Here is a 22,659-nt window from a genome sequence, read left to right on the forward strand (position 1 = left end):
GACTTTGAGGGATTTCCCTCTTCTAGAATAGAGTCTGACGGGACCACTGACCCTGGTCACCTCCCTGTACCCTTGGGGAGTCATTTGTCCTCTTCAGAGACCCTGTCCCTGGGCTCAGAATGCCCCCAACACCCACACCCTGGAGACTCAGAATCACAACCTATGAGACTCCAGGCTGTGTAGCCCAGTGGTTAAGTCCATTCGTTCATTGCATGAGCACTTACTGAACGCCTGTCGTGGACCAGGCACTATGCTAAGTGATGGGGATTCAGCAGCAAACAAAGCAAGGCCCTTGCCCTCATGGAACTTCTGTTGTAAAGAGGGAGACAGACAGAATAAACAATATATAGTATGTCAGATGGGGACATGCACCCGAGGTCCAATTGCTGGCGTGGGGAGAGGGCTATTTACAATGCTATGGGAAGCCCTCACTGCCCGTGCGACATTTGATCTGCAACTTAAAGGATGAGGAGCAAGACCTGTGGTTATCTAGGGGGACAGTGTTTCAGGGAGCGGGAACAGCAAGTGCAAAGGCCCTGAGGTGGGCATGTGCTTGGTACGTTCAAGGAACAGCAAGGAGGCCAGCTGCAGTGGATTGAGCGAGTTGGGGAAGAGCAGAGGTCGAAGAGGGGACAGGGGTGGGGAACCTCCAGGGCCATTTAAGGGGCTCTGCCTTTTACACTGAGTGACATGGTTGCCTGCAGAGGGTACTGAGCAGCGGAGGGATGGAACTTGACTTGGTTTTAACAGATTCCCTTTACGGTGTACAGAATGGGCTGGGAGCAAAGGTGGAAGCAAGAAAGCCCACTGAGGTGGTGACTGCTATATTCCCAGAGGTGCTGGTGGTGACCAGAGCGGCAGCTGTAGGGTGGTGGGAACCCCACAAACAATGGGAATTTGGGGGGAGGAGACAACAGGATTTACTTATAGGTTGGATGAGGGGCATAACAGAAAGAGTCAAGGTCACCCTTAAGTCTTGAGCAATGAGAGGAGGGAGCTGTCATGGTCTGAGATGGGGAGACTGAGGCAGGAACAGTTGGCAGAGGACGAATAGAGCCCAGTTTTGGATGTGTGAAGTCTGAGTTGCTTATTAAGAGCCTGGAGCCTAGGGGAGAGTTCTGGCTAGAGACACAAAGCTGGGAGCCACCAGTATATGGATGGTATTTAAAGCTATTTGTCTGGGCTTCCCCAGAAGCCCAGTGGCGAAGTGGTTAAGTGGCGAAGTGGTTAAGAATCCGCCTGCCTATGCAGGGGACACGGGTTCGAGCCCTGCTCCGGGAAGGTCCCACATGCTGCGGAGCAACAAACCCATGCGCCACAACTACTGAGCCTGCACTCTAGAGCCCGCGAGCCACAACTACTGAGCCTGCATGCCACAGCTACTGAAGGCTGCACGCCTAGAGCCTGTTCTCTGCAACAAGAGAAGCCACCGCAATAAGAAGCCCGCGCACCGCAATGAAGAGTAGCCCCCGCTCGCCGCAACTAGAGAAAGTCTGCGCGCAGCAAGACCCAACACAGCCAAAAATAAATAAATAAATAAATTTATTTAAAACAAACAAATAAATACATAAAGCTATTTGTCTGGATAAGGGCACCCAGAACAGTCCTTCTCAAACTTTAATGTGCACGTGAATGCCCTAAGGATACTGATGAAAGGCAGGTTCTGATTCAGCAGGTCTGGGGCAGGGCCTGAGAGAAGCTCCCAGGAGATACTAAGACTCCTAGGTGTCCAGTGGTTAAGACTCTGCACTTCCATTGCAGGGGGCGCGGGTTCGATCCCTGGTCAGGGAACTAAGATCCTGCATGCCACATGGCGTGGCCAAAAAAAGAAAAAAAAAAAAAAAGACTACACTTTGAGTAGCGAGCATCTAGGGCATTATATTCTATGGCCAAGACCCATGGGTGGGCAATGAAATCAATAGGGTGGCTAGTGATCAGTATTTGAAAGAAAATGGAACAGGGTGGATGTACCTCATAAGGGTATATATACCTATATATAGGTTCACAAAATGTTTGCTTTAATTATTTGAGCCTGAATCCCAGGGTTTGTGCTGGGACATGATGTCATGGTCACAAAGATTTGAGAAAACCTGACTTGGGAGTGAGGGTAAACAGAGAAGGGAAGAGACCCAGGGTCCAAGCATGGGAGGATGGGGAGGAACCAGTGAAGAGACAGATAAGGCGACCAGGGAGGTGGGAGGAAAACCAGGACGGAATGTTCTGGAAGCCAAGGGAGGAAAGACAGGCCCAGATTTGAATTGTCCTCTGCTTCTCCTCAGCCCTGTTGTCCGGCACACCTGAGCCTCAGGTTCCTCCATTGTAAAATGGGGACATGACGGTCTCAGCCCGTTAAAGTGGCTGTGAGGTGGCACTTGGCACAGGGCAAGTGTGTGAGTGGTGCAGTGATTCTGATTGTTCTCCTGGGCTTTGAGCTCCCCCAGGCCAGCAGGCTGGCCTCCCACTGCGCAGAGGAAGAAACTGAGACCCAGAATATGTTAAAGTCTTGCCTGAAGCCACAAGGACAGAGCCTGGATACCCTGACTCCCAGGCCAGTGCCCTCTTTCCCCTGTACCCACTTTTTCCCTTGCCCATGTGGGTCTGGCCCTGCTCTTTTCGACAGCCCCTGGCTCCAGGCCGGTGCTGGAGACGGACTGCCGCCTGGTGGGGGGATCCCTGGGGGCCGCCTAAAATTCCTCCAGTGGCCAGTGGCCAGGGTACACGTGCTCCATCCCTTCCTGCAGCCCTGGCGTTCCCGGCCAGCCAGGGGGAGGAAGGAGTGGAGTTCGTGTACCTGCCCACGGTGGGGCCCAGGCACAGACGTCTGGCTATTGGCCACGTCTCTTTGGCGTGTGGATAGGCAGGCGCACCCGAAAATGTCTGTATCAGTCAGAGCCCCAGCAGGAAACAGATGGCACGCTCCAGTGGGATAATTTGAGAAGAGTTTAATGAAGGGTCTGTTGACACAGGTGTGGGCAGGGTGGAAGGGAACCACAGGGGACAGTGCAGAGCCCGGGGCTGGCAGCGGCCGTGGGCCATGACCATCCTTGTCCTGAAGGGCTTTGTGGAGAGGGCCAGGTCAGGGCTGTGGCCTTCAGTGCAGGGAAGCCACCAATTTGCAGTGACCCTGCAGGGAAGGCACCAGAGGAACAAATCCTCCGCCTCCTTCCTCTCTCTGAACTGTGCAGGGCTAAGAGGAGGTAGATGTGTCCATTGGGACGGAGCGTGCATCCGGGGGGCAAACAGGAGACCGCTAACTCAAGGTCTGTCCCCGCCCGTGAGACAGTGTGACCGTGCAGCTTCCTGGAGAGAGGCAGCCCAGTCCCGGACTGGCCTCTTCCACTGGGGAACAGGAGCGAGGCTTACCTCTCTGTGCCTCAGTTTCCCTATGCCTCCATGGCCCCAGCCCCTGCCTTACCTTCCAGGGCACTTCATGATTTCAAGGGCCAAAGAGTCCTGGCTCTGTGCTGGGGACACAGTGGTGCAGAGGCATCAAAAGCCCCTGCCCTTGAGGGGCTTCCAGCCGAGTGGAGAGACCTACATAGCATGACTCACACAAGCGGGGGTGGGGGAGGCCCACGGTGCTGTGGGAGCTTCCGGGTGACCTCCTCTCCACCCCAGGGGGTCCCAATCTCTTCCTTCCTCCACCAGGTCTCTGGGGTCAGGGCTCCAGGCCCTCCTGTGCTGCCTATAGATTTTTCTTTCCCTGGAAGTTTGCTGCAAGTTCTTCCTGTGTCCACCTGCAGCCTCTCCTGCTTTCAAGAGAAACCCGGTGGGTCTTGTTTACAATGTGGGAGGGGTTGGATTGTGCAGCCTGAGGGTGGGAGGGAGGGAGGTTTGAGAAGGGCCTCCTATGGGGTCCATGTTACGGCCTCAGATGCCCCAACGCCCATTCTGGACCACAATCCCCCTCACCCAGTGACATCTGTCCTCTCCAGATTCAGCTCAGATGGGAGCAGCGGGGAAGGAGCTGAGCTTGGAGCCAGGCAGTCCTGGGGTCTCCAGCTGGGGGTCTCCCAAACCTCAGGAGGCCTTGGGCTCCTCCTCTGTCAATGGTGTGACTTAGGGGTGGCTGTGAGGATTCAGAGCTGATAAGGTGAACGCCTAGGGCGGGGCAGAGGGAGAGTTCAGCCCCAGGGAACCGGATTAACTAACTGTCCCTGGGGCACAGACGCTGGTAGGGGGGCCTGGGAAACCTCACCCAACCTTCCCCCACTGAAGCCACCTTTTGCCTCGTGGCGCCCACCTCCCCATCTCCGTGGCTGCAGGAAAAGACAGAGGAGCTGCCACTCTCGGGCTGCCGCTTTGGGGTGGCCCCGTCCTCCCTGTCACGGCCTTCCTGGCCTGCTGGCCCGAGATGGGTCTCCTGTGAGCCCACACTCAGGCCTGGCCGGGAATTGGCCACGCAGCCAGCCTCAGGGCTGGGCAAGCGAACCTTCCCCCCCTCCCCCAACCCCGTTCCCCACCCAAGGAGCCACACCCGCCCTTCACCCGGGGGTCAGCTCCTGCAGACACACACACACTCCGGCTCTGCCCTCTGCTCCCTTCAGAGGCAGCCAGGGCTCCCACCTTCTCCTCCTTCCCTGGGCTTCAATTTCTCCATCTGTGACCAGGACAGTATAAAGAGAAAAAGCCCGGGCTCCATCCCCACTGTGGGTCCCGCCAGCACACACCAGAATTTGTCTCCTCAAAGCCTGCTCTGCCATCTCCTTCTGCTGCAGAACCCTTCGTGACTCCCCATGGCCTTCAGGAGAAAGCGCTGGCATTCAAGGTGCCCCTCCCAGAGCAGGGCCAGAGTGTGCCCCCCCAGGCTTCCCGGCACCACCACACCCCTGCTTGTCCCGTGGTGGTCAGGCCACTTCTTGCCTCTATGCCTTTGCTCAGGCTGGTCCCCAGCCCAACATGCCCTCCTCACCCCTTTTTCTCTCCTCACCCCCAACTTGCCCAGACCTCCACAGGCCAGGCCTAAATGCCACCTCCTCCAGGCAGCTCAAGCTTCCTCCTCTGAGCTTCCTTGGGCCTGACCCTAAAGTGCTACTCGTGACCAGCACCATGGTAAGCATGTAGTTGACTCTTACTGTTTGCAAAACGAACAAGGGACAGTTCTGGGATTGTCTCCCAGGCTCAGGGAGCACTGATGGGTGAGCGCTTCCTGAGTGCCAGGCCCAGGGCTCTGCGCTGCAGTGCCCCGACCCATGGAAACCTCACAACAGCCTGGTGAGGAAGGCATCATCGTGCCCACTTTACAAACAGGATGACTGAGGGTGGAGGGCACTGGCTCAAGATCTCACAGCTCAGAGCAAGCACGGCAGGGTCCTGAACGTCAGAAACGCCATTAAAGGGACTTCCCTGGTGGCGCGGTGTTTAAGAATCCGCCTGCCAATGCAGGGGACACGGGTTCAAGCCCTGGTCCGGGAAGATCCCACATGCCGTGGAGCAACTAAGCCCGTGCACCACAACTACTGAGCCTGCGCTCTAGAGCCCGTGAGCCACAACTACTGAGCCTGTGTACCACAACTACTGAAGCCGCGCTCCTAGAGCCCGTGCTCCACAACAGGAGAAGCCACCGCAATGAGAAGCCCACGCACCACAATAAAGACCCAACACAGACAAAAAAAAAAAAAAAAAAGCCATTAAAGTGTGTCCCACCCCTCCCCACACACACATGCTTTCATTTAGGGCTGTCATTTGTCCCTGAAGGATTTTCCAACCATGGAGGGGACAGACAGAAAGTGGCCCTCTGCCTGTCCCCTGTCCTCTCTGGGCCCTGAGACCTCAGCCCCAGCTGCCATGCTGTGCCACTTTTGGAGTGTTCCTCCCTTATCCTGGGCCTCAGGTTCCCTGTTTACAAAACAAGGGAACGCCAGCCGGGTGTCACACTTATGTAAGCCACCTTTGGTGCCCGATGAGACCTGTTCAAATTCCAGCTCCACCATCTTCCTGGGCCAATAATCTCATCTCAGCAGGCTTCTGTCTTCTCATCTGCAAAATGGGAACAGTGAGTACATGGAGCCGAGTTCCACATGAAGCACCTTGGCCAGGCCTGGCCCCTGAAAGTTCCCCTTGGTGGGCTGTTGGGGTGATTCTTTTCATCTGCCCCCTGGGGGCTGCCAGATGCACCCCACCAGCCAGCGCTGGAGAGGGTGGGATGGGAGGGTGGGGTGTGTGGGGAGACGAGCCTGGAGCCTGGGTCCTCCCACCCCACTGCCTCCCACACGCCCCAGGGCCCCCCACCCAGCGACAAAGCCCGTGGCACTTCCTCTCCCCGCCTGGCAGGCCGCCTGGCCCGGCCCCTTGTCTAAGGAAGCGCATTTCCTGCCTCCCCGAGCCAGGCTAGATGAGCCGGGAGCTCCGCACTGCTGACGCTCAGACTCCAGCCTCCATCCGCATCCACAGGCCCTGACTGCCGCCGCCGTCCACAGGAGCCCCGCAGCCCCTGCCCGCTCAGCCCTTGGTCAACGACCCCCGGCCTGGCCCCGCGCCCCCGTGCCCACTTCTCCTGACCCCTCGGCCGCCACCTCAGAAGGCTGGAGCAGGGACGCCGTCGCTCCAGCTGCCTGCTCCCCTTGGGTCCCCGCGAGAGCCCACGCCGGCCCCGGCGCCCGCCTGCAGCCCTGCCCCTGGACACCGGCTAAGGCCCAGCGCACAGATCCCCGGGTGGACAGCATGGACCGCGGCACGTTCCCCCAGGCCGTCGCCCTGCTGCTGGCTGTCTGCAGCCTCGGTCCCACAAGTAGGTGTCCAGGGACCCGGGGTGGGGAGACTCGGCCCCCAGGGCACAGACCAGGCTCCAAGTGTTCCGGGCCTCCTCCGTGTGTCCCGAGCTCACGTCCAGTGGAGCTGTCCTGGGATGTTTGGACAGCCCAAGACAGATGCCACGGGGTGACCAACCATCCCGGTTTGGCAGGACGAAGATCTTTCAGCCCTAAAAGTCTCAGGCAAACAGGGATGAGTTATTTACCTTAACTCTGGCTACTCTGGCTTCTGCCCTCCCAGCTACGTCCACTTTCTCCCCAAGAAGCCCAGGTCCCAGAGTGCTGTGCAGCCCCTGGAGACTCTCCTGCCCTCTCTGGGCCTTAAGTTTCTCATCTGAGGAATGTGTGGGATGGGAGGGTGTGCGGCCTCACAGTCAGATCGTGGGCTCTGGGTTCAAATCTCATGTCATTATTTCCTCGCAGTGTGATCTCGGCCTCTGAGCCGAGTGGGGATGGTAGGAGAACTCCCCTCGGGGCTGTTGGGAAAGTCGGTGGTGAGGCAATGCTTGTAGAGAGAGGCAGGCTGGTTGTTTCTGTGTTGTTGTTGTTTTAGGATTAGTTTTAAATTCCTCTACCCTCACCTACCCCGGGATCTGTGAATGGCTCCCGTAACCCTTCGGACGCAGCGCTCTCTCTGCTTCTACCCAATTCTCTACTCCTCAAAAAGAGTACAAGATGTGGGCACAGGCCCAGACTAGGTGTTCTGCGGAGGCTCCTCAGCCTGGGGGCTTCTCCAGGTGGTCTTGGCCTCTGCTGTCTTCTGAAATGAGCAGATGAGGGGCAGTGAGGAGCCAGGGACTCCCAGCCCCTCGTCCCACTCACTGTGGGCCTCGCTGCGCCCTGCCCCTCATCCGCCTAAAGCCCCAGGACAGCCCTGTGGACACCCCTTCACCTCCGGCACATCCAGGACCTCCTTAAAGGATCGGGGGTAGGGGGTGAGCATGGGAACAGCAGCCACCCCCTCCCCACCCTACCCTAACCCGCAGCATTTAAAAGTCCCTAACCCTTGATCTCTAAAGCTCTTACCACTGCCTCACTGATAGACAGGAATGAGTCTCAGACATTAAGTGACCCAGCAGGGATTTGCCCCAGGCCTGGGCCTCCCTTGAGCGCTTGCTCCTGACCACGGGTGATACGGCGACCCCTCTTGATACAGCTCCTAGTCACCCTGCAAGACTGCGGCCTTTATTGCCCCATTTTACAGGAGGGGAAATAGAGGCTGTGACCCGCTAAGTTCACACAGCTCAGACAGAAGCCCTACCTGAGCTCCACGATAGGCCCCCAGGCCACCCTGCCTTTCTCCCACCTCCCTCCACATTCTAGCTTGATAACACTCTCTTCCTCTAGGTCATCAGAGAAAGATCCTCGAAGCTCTTTAGGGCCTGGTTTTATAGGATCGAAGGCACTGGTGTGCTGGCGAATAATGAACAGCCGAATGGGGGGTGGGGTGGGGTAACGTTTGTCAATATCCACGGTGTAAATGTTCCCACAGGGCTGATTTCAAGCTATCAACTCAGCAGACTCAGAGTTGGGGCGGGTGCACAGTAATAAACCTTTATCTACTATTTCCACCACACAGATATTACAGACGTAGATAACCTCAAGAGCACAGATAATACAAAAGGGAATAAAATAATTAGGGAGTAATGAGTTTTGATATTTATTAACTTTTAAATATGTGTAATTTATTTAATTGTAAGCTTATAAAATTTAATTTTTAATAATGGCTGTGTTTAAGAGCCAACTGGAAAAACTCCTGAAAATGTATCAATCTGCTTCTGTGAGCAGGTACTAGCACCCAGTGATCATAGGGCTCAAGGGCATGCCAAAGCATCCAGCCCAGCTCATCTTCAGTCTGGGAAACTGAGGCCCATGGAGGGCAGATGGGGACCAGGACCAGGGTGTGGAAGCCAGATCTCCACGCCAGGGGAGGGGGTGGGAGTGCTAGTGACCCAGGCATCCTCGTTCAAGCTGGAAGGGGTCAAAATGGGATGAAAACATGTCCCAAACGAGGCCAGCCTTCTGGGAACACAGCTTGGCAGAATCTTCCAAAACCATAACTTGTGTAACAGACTTACCTTCAGAAGTCAACCCCGTGGAGTTACTTGACCAACTCTGTAAAGATGTGTGGTCCGTAGGTACCTGTAACAAAAACCGCACAACTGGAAACCACCCAGTGTCTGCCAGCCTGGGCCCTATGAAGTGGATGACTATGCAGTGGAACCCTACACAGCCGTTACCAAGAAAAAGCTAGCTACAGATCTACGTTGCTGTGGACATATGTCTGGGACACATTGTCAGGTGTCCAAACATCAATGACTCCATTTCTGTAAGAATAAAATAGTAATAACACACAATATGCACAAAGAAAATCCCCATGTCACTGTTCTTTAGCACTGGGTTCCTCTAGAGGATTTTCATTTTCTAAGACACACATTTTTGTCATGTTGGAATTTTTTTTTTTTGATTGAAGTATAGTTGAGTTACATGAATTTTTTTAAGAACAAATATGTAGAGATTTTTAAAAAGCAATTTAGCCATATATTCGCTTTAGTCCACTCCTCAAAGGAAACAGAAAAGAGGGGAAAAAATGACCTCCCCGGCTCCTTTATTAGTACGGGTACTGTTAGCATGCTGGTGGATTGCTTACTAGTTTTTGTCTAGCTTTTTAAGGTAATTTTAATGCAGGTGGATCAAATTTGGAAATCTTGTGTACCCTTCTTATGTCCCAGAAGTTTTCTGTGTTGTCATGTGGACTCCATAACCATCCCATTGTGGTTCTAGAATAGTCTCTCCCTCAAACGTGCCATCTCATCGTTTGCCTAATGAATTCTTTATTGTTGAATACTTCGGTGGTTTCCCCTTTGGGGCCAGTTATAAATACCACTTCCATGCACGTTTTTGGTACATGCATCTTTTCCTGTATTTTGGAGTATTTCACTTGGATAGAGTCCCAGAAGTGGAGGTGCAGGGGATCGTGGCCCATATTGGGTGGCTGGGATCAAAGAGTGTCTCCTAAGTGTGGATGAGCGTTCGCTGGAGGATGGGGTAGAGGTGAGACTTGGAGTCCCCTGTACTGCTGGCCACATGTGTGAGGGTCTGGGACTCCCTGGAGAGGGGGGCAGGACATGTCCTGCTAGGGGTGCAGGACACAGACCACAAATATCCATCTCTTAGAGCCTGCATTGGGTCAGCTTCCCATTTGTCCGGAGGAAAGGGAGGTTGAAGCAGGAGCCGTGTGAACCAGGAGACAGTGGGTCCCTGGGGACGGTGGGGGCATGACCATTAAGGTTCTCACTTCAGCCAGACAGATGGTGACACTAAGACCCAGAGGGAGGGAAAGAATTGATGTCTCTCTCATGCGCACAGATGGGTCAGTGATGGGCCCTCTGAGGACAGGCCTGGTCTATTTATTTGCTTGAGGACCTGACGAGGGATCTGGGCAAGAGGGAGGGACCACCTCTTCTGTGTCCCCAGCGCATCAGGCAGCCCTTTGTCTCTATACCCAGGTTACAGATGAAGAAATCAAGCCTCGGGACAAGTGACAGGTCCAGGCTTCTTTTCTTCAACCCAGGTTCTTTTCTCTGCATCTTTGGTGGCCTGGGTGGGTGTGGAAGGCATGGAGCGCTGATTGCCCTGGCTCCGGAGCAACCTCCCCCTTCTAGCTCCAGCTTTGGGGCCTCAGCCCTGGAGGCTGAACAGGACCCTCATCCAAGGCTGAGCTGACTTCAATACCTGTGACGGGGTAGGGGTGAATGCCAGACACTGCTCTAGGCTTGTTTTTGTACCATCAGACTTAACCTTCACAACAGCCCAATGAAGCTGACACTCCTGTTACCCCCATTTTAAAGCTGAGGAGACTGGGGCACTGACAGGTGGAGGAATTTGCCTGAGTAACACGGCTCAGAAATGAGCAGCTGGGGCTCAGGCCCTGGACCTAACCATACACCGCAGTGCCTTAGGGAAGACGATGAGGCTCTCTCTGTTGCCAACTCCTCTCACCCCACGCATTAGGTTTCTTTCCTACACCTGCAGCGGCCCTCCCACCTAGAGCACAACTGGATGGGTTCTTTTTTTTTTTAAGATTTTTTTGATGTGGACCATTTTTAAAGTCTTTATTGAATTTGTTACAATATTGCTTCTGTTTTACGTTTTGGTTTTTTGGCCACGAGGCCTGTGGGATCTTAGCTCCCCGACCAGGGATCGAATGCGCACCACCTGCATTGGAAGGCGAAGTCTTAACCGCTGGACCACCAGGGAAGTCCCTGGATGGGTTCTGATGAGAAGATTTTCACAACAGGGTTTTAAAGGATGAATAGGAATTGAAGAGAAGTGGTCAAATAAAGGAAGACTATTGTCTGGGAAAGGGCATGGCAAGGGCAAGGAACAAGGTGTGTTTGAAGGAAAAGTTCACTTCTCCCCACTGCTGGACATAAATAACCGTGATGGCAGTTGCCAGCTCCTCACACATCAGGACCCTGCTTGGCCCTGTGCATGTGTCAATTTACCAATATTCTCACCAATTCGTTGAGGAAGGTATTTTGATATCACCATCCCCATTTTACAGATAATAGCACTGAGGCATGGAAAGGAAGCTGGCAAGTAGCAGAATCAGGATCTGAACCTTCAGATCTATCAGATCCCTGCACTTTTTAACTCCACTCCAGGTTGTGGAGTATGGCCTTAGCCCGCAGACATCGGGCAGCCGGAGACAGACTAGGGAAAGGAGTGTTGAGGCCTCACTGGTGGCCAGGCCCAGGGGCAGTGGTTGGGCTGGACACAGGGAAATCTCTGAGGCCACGATTGGCCCCTGGAAGGAGCAAAGGGTGGCTGGGTAACTGAAGAAGAGGAAAAGCAGAAAAGATCCTTGTCAAAGAGGATTGGCCCTGGTTTCATGAAATAATCACAGCTACTGTGTCCAGAACACTTACTGGGTACCAGGCTCTGTACATGGGTTACCTCATGCAGCTGATACATAGCCTGCAAAGTGGGTGCTGGGCGCTAAAGCTGGATTGTCTGGGTTCCAATAGGGGCCCTGTCACTTAACAGCTGCGTGCCCTCAGGCAAATTCTTGCATCTCCCTAATCTTCAGTTCCCCCTTGTGTCAAGTGGTTATAATAACTGCACCTACCTTGTAGGGCTGCTATGAGCATCAAATGAATGAACCCACATAAAGCCACAAAACAGTACCTGGAGCCCAGTTAGCATGATGGAAGCTGTTTTGCAAATGGGGAAACTGAGGCTCAGAGAAGTTAGGCTTTTGCTCAACGTGACCAGCTTTTTTTTTTTTTTTTTTTTTAATTATTTATTTATTTTTGGCTGCGTTGGGTCTTCGTTGCCACGCGCGGGCTTTTTCCTAGTTGCGGGGAGCGGGGGCTACTCTTCGTTGTGGTGCAAGGGCTTCTCATTGTGGTGGTTTCTCTTGTTGTGGAGCACGGGCTCTAGGCGCGTGGGCTTCAGTAGTTGTGGCTCGCGGGCTCTAGAGTGCAGGCTTAGCAGCTGTGGTGCACGGGCTTAGTTGCTCCGCAGCCTGTGGGATCTTCCGGGACCAGGGCTCGAACCCGTGTCCCCTGCATTGGCAGGCGGATTCTTAACCACTGAGCCACCAGGAAAGCCCCAAGGTGACCAGTTTTTTTAAGAGGCAGAGCTGGGATTTCACTCAGACCATTCAGCTCCAGAGCTGGCTTTGCTTGACCATCCAGCTCCAGAGCTGGCTTTGCTTGACCATCATCCTCTCGGCCACCCAAGGTGCTGGGGGTGGCCATTTGGAAAGCCCCCAAGGTGGCTCTGTGCTTGTGGGTGGGGGAGGATAGGAAGGCGACAGAGGTGGAGAGGTGGCTCCCCAGTTGGTAGGTCTCTCACTCACCCGGTCACCCAGGGCCCCAGCGGCGCCTCCTCCAACCCAGGTCCCAGGAGCCCCAGAGTTTCCCTTGGTGCCAGAGGATTGTTTTCAGCTCTGTCTGGGCCCGCCTCTGGCTCCGGGAGACAGGCGCTGGGCGTCACACTCCCTCCTGTCTCCCCATTCTCGTCTGCGGAGTGGGGGCGGCCAGGGCTCGAAAAGGCCCCAAAATAAATGGACCTCTTATCTGATCTCCCAGCCTGGCCTGTTATCTGATCATTACATAATGGCTAGGCCTGTGGCCTCTCCCGCTGGCTGACCGCGCTGACGGCATGGAGGAGGTGGCCCCAGGCGGCCCCAGCAATCCGGGAGGAACTGGGGTTCCTGGAAGTCTGGGGAGGGGGCAGGGAAAGTCCGAAGGGAAGGAGGAAAGCGCTGCACTAATCTGCAAGCCAGACCCTGGGTCGAGTGGGGAGAGGTAGGTCCGAGCCCGGCCCTGTCAGCCGCATGTGCTGTGAATCTGGCACATCGCGTGTCTCCGGGCCTCGGTCTCCCCATCTGTACAGGAGGACTAAGTAACAGCCAAGAAGTCTGTCTTCACTATCAGGGACAGGGAGAGCGTGAGGGGCTTGGTGGGTCCCAAGGGGGTGGGGGGAATCAGCAGCAGATGGCGCCAGCCCTGAGTCTACCTGAGCCTGAGACATCAGTGACCTCCCTCACGGAGGCCCCTCACCTGCAGGCCACCCTTTCCCACCACATCACCACCCCCCAGGACAGTCAATTCTTCTCCCGCGGCCGAAGCCAATCAAAGAATTGTGATAAAAAGAACTGCCATACACCCTATCTCACCTCTGTGGGTCGTGTGGGTTCTATTCTTACTGTCCTTTTACTGACGAGGAAACCAAAGCCCAAAGTGAAATAGTTCGCCAAAGCAGCATCAGTTAGTAAGTGTTGGGCCTGAGATTCAAACCCAGGTCGGCCTGGCTCCGGGGACCTTGCTTTTAATGAAAATGCCCTATAATGCAGGCACTCTGGCGTCCCTGGCACACGGGGCCAGGGTGAGGACTTATAAGCCGAATGTCCTTGTCCCGGACTTATCCTTCCCAAGGTGTTGCCGGCGGGTGGTGTGGCTATGGCCGGGGTGGCCGTCTGCCGTCCTTCTCTGACCCCTGGGGGTCCTGAGCCAACGAGGCGGTGGAAGGAGGCCGGGTTAGGCCAAAGACAGCCCAATGGCCCGGGATTCAGAAGAAGCCTCCCTCCCCCCTCCTCTGAGCTGGCGTCGGCTGGACGTGCGGCCAGGCCCTCCGCGCCCATCTTTGATCTCCAAGAAAACAGGAAGTGAGCGCGACAAGATGGAGACACAAACTTCCAAACAGTCTCCCCTTCTCTGTCCTCCTTCCCTCCTCCGGAGCCCCCCCTTCCCCGGCACATTCCTCAGGACGAGGTGTAGGGGCCTCATTTCCTCTTCCTCCTCTGCTGGGTCAGGGTGAAATTCCATTCCCTTCCCTCAGGACCTGCGCTTCCGGGCAGCAGGCTCTGCAGCCTACTCCGGCAGCTGCCCTCTGAACCTGGGCTCACTCTGTCCATCGGGGCCAGGAGACTCTCAACCCTCCTTGGCCCGTTCCTCCCGGCCGCCTTGAGGCATAAGAGGGGAATTTTTGTCTCCTGATCCTTTGGAGTGGACCAGCCCAGAGGCTTGGATGTGTGCACAGGTGGATCCTGCCACACATTTAGGGTTGCCAGATGTAGCAAATGAAAATTTAGGATGCCCAGTTTAAATTTTAATTTCGGATAAACCGTGAAAAATTTTTTAGTATAAGTATATCCCACGCAAAGTTTGGGATATACTTATTCTTTAAAAATTATTCATTTTTTAATTTATTCAGATTTAACTGGGTGTCTTGCATTTTATCTGTCAACCCTACACCTACTAGCACTGTGACCTCAGGCAAGAGACTTTGCATTTCTGAGGTTCAGTTTCTTCATCTGTGGAATGGGTATAATGATATCCACCTTGCAGGGTAGCTCTGAAGATGCAATAAAGCCCTTCACCAGTGCCAAGCACCCAGTAGGCATTTGGAAAGTGGGAGCAATTGTCACCACGTTGCTCTTAACTGGCCCACTCTCTGGCTGTGCTTTCCCAACAGGTCTTGCAGAAACAGTCTACTGCGACCTACAGCCTGTGGACCCACAGGTGACATACATCACAAGCCAGGTTTCTGAGGGCTGCGTGGCTCAGAGCCCCAATGCTACCCTGGAAGTCCACATCCTCTTCTTGGAGTTCCTAAAGGTGAGTGCCTGATGGCAGGGTCAGGTGGGGACCCAGCAGATGGCCCAGGGCTGATGAGATGAGGGGAACCTTTCCTTGTGGCTGTCCCTAGGACAGTGGACTGAGTCCTCACCAGGGCCCCTGCCAGGAGTGTGACATCGGCATCTCATCTCACAGGGCCTGTAAGGGGTGGCATTTCTGGGGCAATCTTCTGGATGCCCGCACAAGACCCTGGTGGAAAGGGCTGTGTTTGGCCGGCAGTGGAGTGGAGAAGAGCCGGGCGAGCTGTCATTCATGTACCTCCGTGATGGGGAGCTCACTGTTTCTCAGTGACACGGCTCTGCTCTAGGCAGCTTTGACCTTGAGACAGTGCTTCCCTCAGGTGAGCGCAAATCTCCCTCCCTGGAATGTCACTCATCGAACATCTGTGACCCGGCCAGGCAGCCCCCCAGAGACTGGAAGCCAGTAATGTCACCTCGGAGACCATTCTCTCCCCACCAAGAAGGTCCACCATGAGTTTGTCTAAGTCCCTCTTGATAATAATAACACATTTATTGAGCACTTACTATGTGCTAGGTACTGTGCTAGGCCTGCTAAGTACCAGGAACAGAGCTAAGCACCTTTCGTGTGTTAAACCTCCTGAGGGCCCATCTGTCAGGGTCTGTTTCCCCACTTTTCGGAGGAGAGACCTGTGGCAGGCTGAGAGAGGTGAAGCGACATGCCCGAGGCCAGAGTTCACTAGATCCCCAACGCTCCAAGCTAGGCCGTCACCTGGGTCTCCAGTGGATCTCAGTGTTCAGCCGGCGCCTGGCCTGCCCGGGCTGGCAACCACACCTGGCCAATGCGGCCTCAGGTCCTTATAGCGATTTAGTGGTGTCAGCTCGGGATGAACTTGTGGCCCCCGAAACTGTTAGGTTGCCCTGCATTTGTGCAGTGATAAGACAGTGCCAAGACCACCAATATCGGGGGGGCCTGCTCCCCACCACCCTGCCTGCCACCAGGACTGTGGGTCTCGATAATCCCCAAGCCGAAGATAGCGCCAAACACACGTTGTGTGGTTTCCATAGCCATTGTAATTTTTTTCAAGTTTGGTAATGATATGTAAAGTGAGATTGCCCTCTGTAAGTTCATTATGTGTGTTCGGATGTTCAGGTCTCTGTGCCTCGCCTGGGTGGCACTGGGACGCCCCCAGCCCCAATCACTCAACAGTGGGCCAGTGTCAGAGAAGGCTCCTGGCCAAGCACCCAGGTCTATTGGACACAGATATGTAGACAGACAGCCAGGACCCAGATGATTGGTGCTTTCTCGGGGAGCACAGGGCAGGGGTAGGCCAGCTGCTATGGGATTAGGCCGGGCTTCGTGGAAGAAGCAGGAACACTAAGAACGGCCAGAGTTCACGGAATGAAGGAGGCCGTGGGGAAGAGCAGAGGATAGAGTGAACGCACAGGCAGGAAAGTGGGACTCAGTTGAGGCCAGCGTGTGATTCACTGCGTCGTGAGCTTACAGTTCACCTAGGGGCAGGGCTGGGGAGATGGACAAGCCCCCGTCGCCGTAGTAAGGGGTACGGTCTTTATCCTGTGGGCAGTGACTGTCATTGGAGGGTTTTTAGGGTCATGACAGGGTGCTGCTGTAATATGTCATCCTAGAGCTCATGACCACAGAATCTCCCTGTCACACTCTGCCTCTTCCAGAGAACTCAGTCCACGGAGTGTCTGGCTTTTAACTCAAGGAGTCATGCTGCAGGCTCCAGGACCGCTGGGCCTGTTTGTTTGAGGGGGTGATGGAGAGAGCTGGGGTTCAGGAGATGGGGGCTCCAGTCCTGGATCCGTCACTGGCCAGCACCTCGTATTGTGCCTGGCATGCAGAAGGGACTCCTTCTCCCCACGCTCCAATAGACACACACTTCTTGGGCCAAGGGACTCACCAAAGAATCACGGAGTGGCAGAAACTGGTCCAGGGCCTGGAGTATACCAACGACTGTTGAATGTATGAATGAATGAATGAATGAATGAATGAATGCACTGCCATGTGACCTTGAGGCCAGGGTTAAGAGCATGGGCTCTGGAGCCAGACAGTCTTCGAATTGAAACTTTCCCCCCACCACTTACAGGGGCACGACCTTGGGCCACCTCTCCAAGCCTTGGTTTTCCCTGGGAAACATGGAGATGATAATCATACCTAGCTCACAGGGGGCTGTGAGAATCCAGTGGGGTAGCACAGGCAAAATACCGAGCTCGGGCCTGCCCAGAGCCACTCTCGATGTACAGTAGCTGTGCCTGTTGTTATTATAACGTCTCCTCTGTGGGCTCCGTGTCTCCCCTGTCAATACCGTCATTCGGCTGAGCACGCTACAGTGTGCAGCACATCTTCACGTCAGTCAACTAACTTGATCCTCATAGGTTGTTGCTACGAGGCGGCTGAAACAGGGGCTGTGACTCCATTTGCAAAGGGGGCAGCTGAGGTCTAGCCTGACGGAGCTGGGTGCTCCTGGCCTTCTTGCCCCAAGGGTCGAGCCCATGATCCCACCAGATCTACTACCGTGACAGCGAAAGACCCGTGGCTCCCCTGGGAGACATCTTCCTCCCCAGGCGGCCCCCAAGAAGGGGTTCTACAGCCCAACAGTCTCCCTCAGCCAGTCCTCGCCAGGTGCCTGCTCTGTGCCCAGCCTGTGTTGGGTATTGATGGTGCAGAGAGAAAGCAGATCTGGTCCTTGCCCTTGAGCCACTCGCAGGGGAGGCAGAGGTGGGCATGGGCATCCCTGGCACCAAGTGATGGACTCGGCAGCTGGGGAAGGGGATGCAGGGGCCTGCGGGCCCCGGGGGGATGAGCACTGAGTGTGGAGGGAAGGAGGCATTAGGGAAACGGCTCCCAGTGTCTAGCCAGACCCAGAGGGGAGTCACGGGCATTCCAGGCAGAAGGCACTGTGCGAGCAAAGGCCTAGAGGCAAGAAACACGAGCGGGCAGCGGTGGCGTGGGTGGCGACTGTCTCAGCAACCGGCCCAATCCCTCCCAACCTATGGCTGCCGCCTTCAAACCCTGGCACAGAGAAACAGCTTTCCCCTGCATCCCCGCGTGGCCTCTGAAGCCTCAGATTTCCTGTGGGTGGGCGGCAGATGAGTTGTGGCAGCCAAGAGCCTCGGGGAAGAGAGGTTCGGGGGGGTGTGTGTGTGTTGGGAGGGTTTGCAGACAGACGAGGGGGCCGCTGGGCAGGGGCTCTATCTTGCTGGGTCCCCGAAGGGCAGGCTGGAGCCTGGATTCCGGGAGGGGGCCCAGGGTCACATCCTGACCTGCGGAGACAGGAAACCGGCCTGGTGTCTCAGCAGTTCCCGTCAGGCCGAATACACTGATCTGCTGTCCTCCTAACAAACCCCAGGCAGCCAGAGCTGAGACAGCCGCTGATTCACCCCACTTCTGGGCAAACTCAGGGAACTGACGATGCCTTGCCCACCCCCAAGCACACGAACTCACGGGGCTCTGGCACCGACTCTTTCCTGGGGAGAGGGGCAGACAAGGCTGCTCGGGCAGAGGGAGGGCAGGGGGGCCACGGGTTCCCCCAGACCATCCTGGGAGGCTGTGAAGGGCTGTGGAAGGCAGTGCCACCCTCAGACCTGGGCAAGGGGCCCCTGCCTGGGACCCACAATTTGCAGCCCCTCTCTGGCCCTTTTCCAGTTGCATCTCCCCTGCCCCGGGTGGGGAATCTGCCGAAGGGACCTGCATCCCTCCCCTAGTCCCTACCCTGGGAACCCAGGACTCCAGAATTCCCTGCCCAAATGCGCTGGGCCTCCTCCCAGGGTTGGATGGGGCTCTTTCTTGTCCTTTCCTCTAGAAGGGGCACTGCATGGCTGGCGTCAGCTCCCTTAGACATGAAGGCTGGGTGAGGTGACTAAGGGTGGACATTGATGGTGCAGAGAGAAAGCAGACCTGGCCCCTGCCCTGGAGCCACTCCTGGGGGAGGCAGAGGTGGGCGTCAGCAGCCCTGGTACTGAGTGATGGACTCAGCAATGGGGGGCACAGGGGGCTGGGAAGAGTGAGCATGGCAGAGCTTGGGCATCCAGGCTGGTTTTCCACATGTGTGCATGTGAAGAGAAGCAAGGTGGGCTGGGGCCAGGGGCTGTCATATATGTTCTTGTCCCAGGCCTTGCCGATATTAGGGGCAAGCTTGGTGGAGGGGCATGGGCTGGGGGTCAGACAGACTGGACAGGGATTACGTCTGCTCTCTCAGTGCTGTATCCCCAGTGTTCAGCTCAGGGTCAGTCCAGGTATTGGATGGATGGATGGATGGATGGATGGATGGATCGGTGGGTGAATAACGGAAGGAAGGGGAAATATACGTGTGTATAAGCATTTGCTGATTGTCCATCCCCAAGAGGTTAGTGGTGTCACTGACTGTTTGGGGGTGTTACTCTTGTTCTCTGCCAAGCTCCCTGATGACAGGGTTGTGTCTTCTTTCCTGTCCCCCTCTGACAGCATAGAAGCCCCAGGCTGGGCCCAGTGGTGGTCTCTCAGACAAATGAACTGGGGATGTGGGGAGAACATGGGCTGACCAGGGACCCTCAGCTGGGGAGAGTAGTATGTCTCTCCTGGGTGTTCTGGAAGTCCACTCTGTAGCCACCTGGCTGGAGACCATGACTCCCAGGTGCCAAACACTGGGAGCCCCAGGAGGCCGGATGGAATGTAGGGGCCACACAATACTAGAGGATCACTGAGCCCAGCTCCTCCCTGCACAGATGGGGAGACTGAGGCCCAGAGAGGGGAAGCTGCAGGGTGGCGTGGCTGAAGTAGGTCCCAATTCCAGCTAACTGCTGCCCAGCTCTAACGCCAACCTCCTCAGCCCCCAAACCATGGCACTCCTCTGTATGAGCAGGCAGGGACGGAACCAGCGGCAGTGAAAGCCAATCTATCAATACTACCATGTGTTTAGCTGGGCACTGGACAACCCGCTTTGCAGGCAGAATCTCACTGAATCCTCACAAGTCTATGAAGTGGGTATATTGTTCAGCCCATTTTCCAGATCAGGAAGCCGAGGCCCAGAGAGAGGAAGTAACTGCCCAGGGTCACAAGCAAATGACTGAGCCCGGGTTTGAATTCAGGTCAGCCTGGCTTTGACCCCCTTCACCCGTTACCCTGCCTGCGTGTGCCGTCTGAGTCTTCTGGGGTGGACAGAGGACGGCTGGCTCCAATCTGGCCGGCTCCAGTCTGGCCCTCGGAGTGGGGGGGCTGCAGGCAGCCCCGAGGCTCCACTCTTAGAAGAATTGCTGGAAGCGACTTTCTATAAGTGGCTACTAGCACTCAGGACCTCCTCACCGAAATCTCCCTTTCCCGCCACTGACTGCTGGGCCAACAATGGCATCTGTGGGACATGGGCACAAAAATAGAAACATGGTCTCCCGCCCACTGGCTCAGGGAGGGGGCCGGGGCAGGCCCAGGCTGGCCCAGGTTGCAGAGCTGGGGGAGAGGGCTTGGCTGGCCTGCCCGCCTCGGCTGGGCTCCCAGAATTCCCAGGATGACACTGGGAAGACTGGGAGCTTGGGGTGAGGGGCAAGGCAGGCCCCTTTCTTTGCCTTTGGGCTCCAGGCTGGGAGGGAAGAGGGAAGTCGGCGTGTGAGTGGCCACGCTGATGAGTCAGGGCCATGGGATGGAAATGTTTGCTGTGGAAACCCTGACTGGGTTTTTCTGGTAACCAGCTGGCCTTCGGCTCGGCCCAGGGGCTCAGAGACCCCAGGGAGCCCAGCCAGCCGAGTTTCCACATGGCTCGCTTGCTGTGTGGCCCTGGCCCCTTCCTGCCCCCTCTTTGGGCCTCAGCCCCCACCCCCTTCCCAGCCCCCAGCTCTACAGGGAGGGACTTGGTGACAACTGAGTAGGGGGATTGGTATGTGAGCCCTGGGAGCACAGCCAGATGTCATGACAAACGTCACCAAGCTCCAGTCTCCTAACCCCCTCACCCTCAGCATGACCCGACCCTGACCTCTACTTCTCTTTTTAACTTCCTTTATCCCGAGCCCCACCTGGTTTTGGTTCCCAACCCTGTCTTACTCCCATTTCACAGATGGGGAAACTGAGGCACAGAGAAACTGAGACAGTTGCAGAGCGGCAGCAGGAATGGATGTTCACAGGGCTCTTTCCTCCCAGCTCAGGGGCTGCGCTCCCAGTCGCTCTGTCACCTGCAACGCTCTCGGACCGCGGGTGTCCACCCAAGGGCAGAGGAGGGATCTCCTTGTCTGCAGCAGCCGTGGCACCTCCAAACCATGGGGCCCATCTATTCACCATGTATGGGCCTCAAGGTCTACTCCTCTGTGGGAGGACAGACAGATGGGGCTGGACAGGGATGAACTGTGGGGCAGTCTGGGGAGCGGCAGGGTTGAGAGGGAGGACACAGTCCAGGTGAGCTATCCAGGGGTCCAGGCACCCACTCTGGCACCAGGCTGATGTGCACTGGGCGCCTGACTTCATCACTCACCTTGACGTGTGACCTCCCTGTCCCCGACGGCTGCATCTGTGAAATGGGAGAGTACCTGACCCTGCTTCATGAGAGCATGCACAACTTTCACAGCACAGGACCGGGCACAGATTAGGTTGAACCATGTGAAACTACTGATATTTGATTGTTGTTTCTTTAATAGCTTTATCGTGAAAACATTTGCCTGTTTAAAGTGTACAGTTGAGTGGTTTTTATCATATACACAGAGTTGTGCAATCATATTCCATTGTTCAAGCTAATAATACATAGGCAACTAAGGTAAGGAAGCTGGGGTGGGTGCATTCTCGATGGTTCAGACAGGTCAGCAGTGCCCGGGCCTTTCCTGACACCGCCGAGGTGGGTCTCCCTTCACTCCGGTTAATTTCGAGTACTGATCACAATCCTGGAACAAAATGTCAGTTCTGACCTTTAGGTTGGTATTTCATATTTTACCAGAATATGATATTAAATCAGTATTTAATTCTTCAAGTGTTTAGAATGCATAATATTTTTAAAAATTGATGAAACGAGATATTTCAAAATCCAAAAGTTATAAACCCATTAGAAAACATAAATTAATCAAAAATGTGAACTTATACAAACATAAATTTGAGACATATCATTCTACTATAAATTAGCATAAAAGTGATTATTCAAAAAATAAGCAACCTAAATAGCTCACTAAAATGAAAAAAATTATTTATGAAACATTGAAAACGAAACATTATTTGCTTTTTTGTTGTTGTTTCAAAGAGCAAACTTACAAAGAGTGATTATGGTGTCATTATTAGGTAACGGAAATATTTCTGGCAGATTTTTCCAGCAGCTGAAACACTCTCTGGCTCTGTGACATCAGTTGGGGAAATGGCCAGGAGATAATTAGAAGTTAAATCTAAAAACTTTCCACTGATGTCTTCATCTTGAAATATCTGTCTCCTTTTTGATAAGTTTGAGGAGATTTGGGGAGGGTCAGCTTTTTGTCTCTTTGGAGAGACTGCCAGCTTTTGAGAGCCTCTGGAGTTTGTGTTTCAGTCAAGTGTTTCCATTTGTCTTTGTCCTCGTGAGGGCGGGGCTTCTGAGGCCTACACCTGTCTCAGTTTCAGGAGTCACCGGTTCATACTCCATTGGTTCAGAGAGTCTTTGAGCAGAGCGGGGGTTCTTCTTTCGATAGAAGCTTTGCCTTGTGGATCGCTGTGTTCTTTTTCTTCTTGAGAATAAGGAGGTATAGAAAAACGTGATGGGGCAGGATTGCGGTTGCCCAGGTCCAGATCTTAGCTCCATACTTACTTGCTGTGTGATCATGGCCAAATGAATTCACCTCTTTGTGCCCCACTTCCTCATC

The 22,659-nt window shown here is 54.9% G+C and overlaps 1 protein-coding gene across 1 annotated transcript in view; it reads left to right on the top strand.

Moving 5' to 3' along the window:
- The first annotated feature begins 6,294 nt into the window (after positions 1-6,294).
- ENG (endoglin) overlaps positions 6,295-22,659 on the top strand; it is a 29,644-nt gene continuing 13,279 nt past the window's right edge. Inside the window, exons 1-2 of the mRNA XM_061199875.1 lie at positions 6,295-6,730; positions 14,739-14,881. Coding sequence (XP_061055858.1) covers positions 6,664-6,730; positions 14,739-14,881 — 210 coding nt within the window. The 5' untranslated portion in view covers positions 6,295-6,663. The remainder of the gene's footprint in view (positions 6,731-14,738; positions 14,882-22,659) is intronic.

Source organism: Eubalaena glacialis, chromosome 9 (assembly GCF_028564815.1).
Source record: "Eubalaena glacialis isolate mEubGla1 chromosome 9, mEubGla1.1.hap2.+ XY, whole genome shotgun sequence".
Classification (NCBI taxonomy): domain Eukaryota; kingdom Metazoa; phylum Chordata; class Mammalia; order Artiodactyla; family Balaenidae; genus Eubalaena; species Eubalaena glacialis.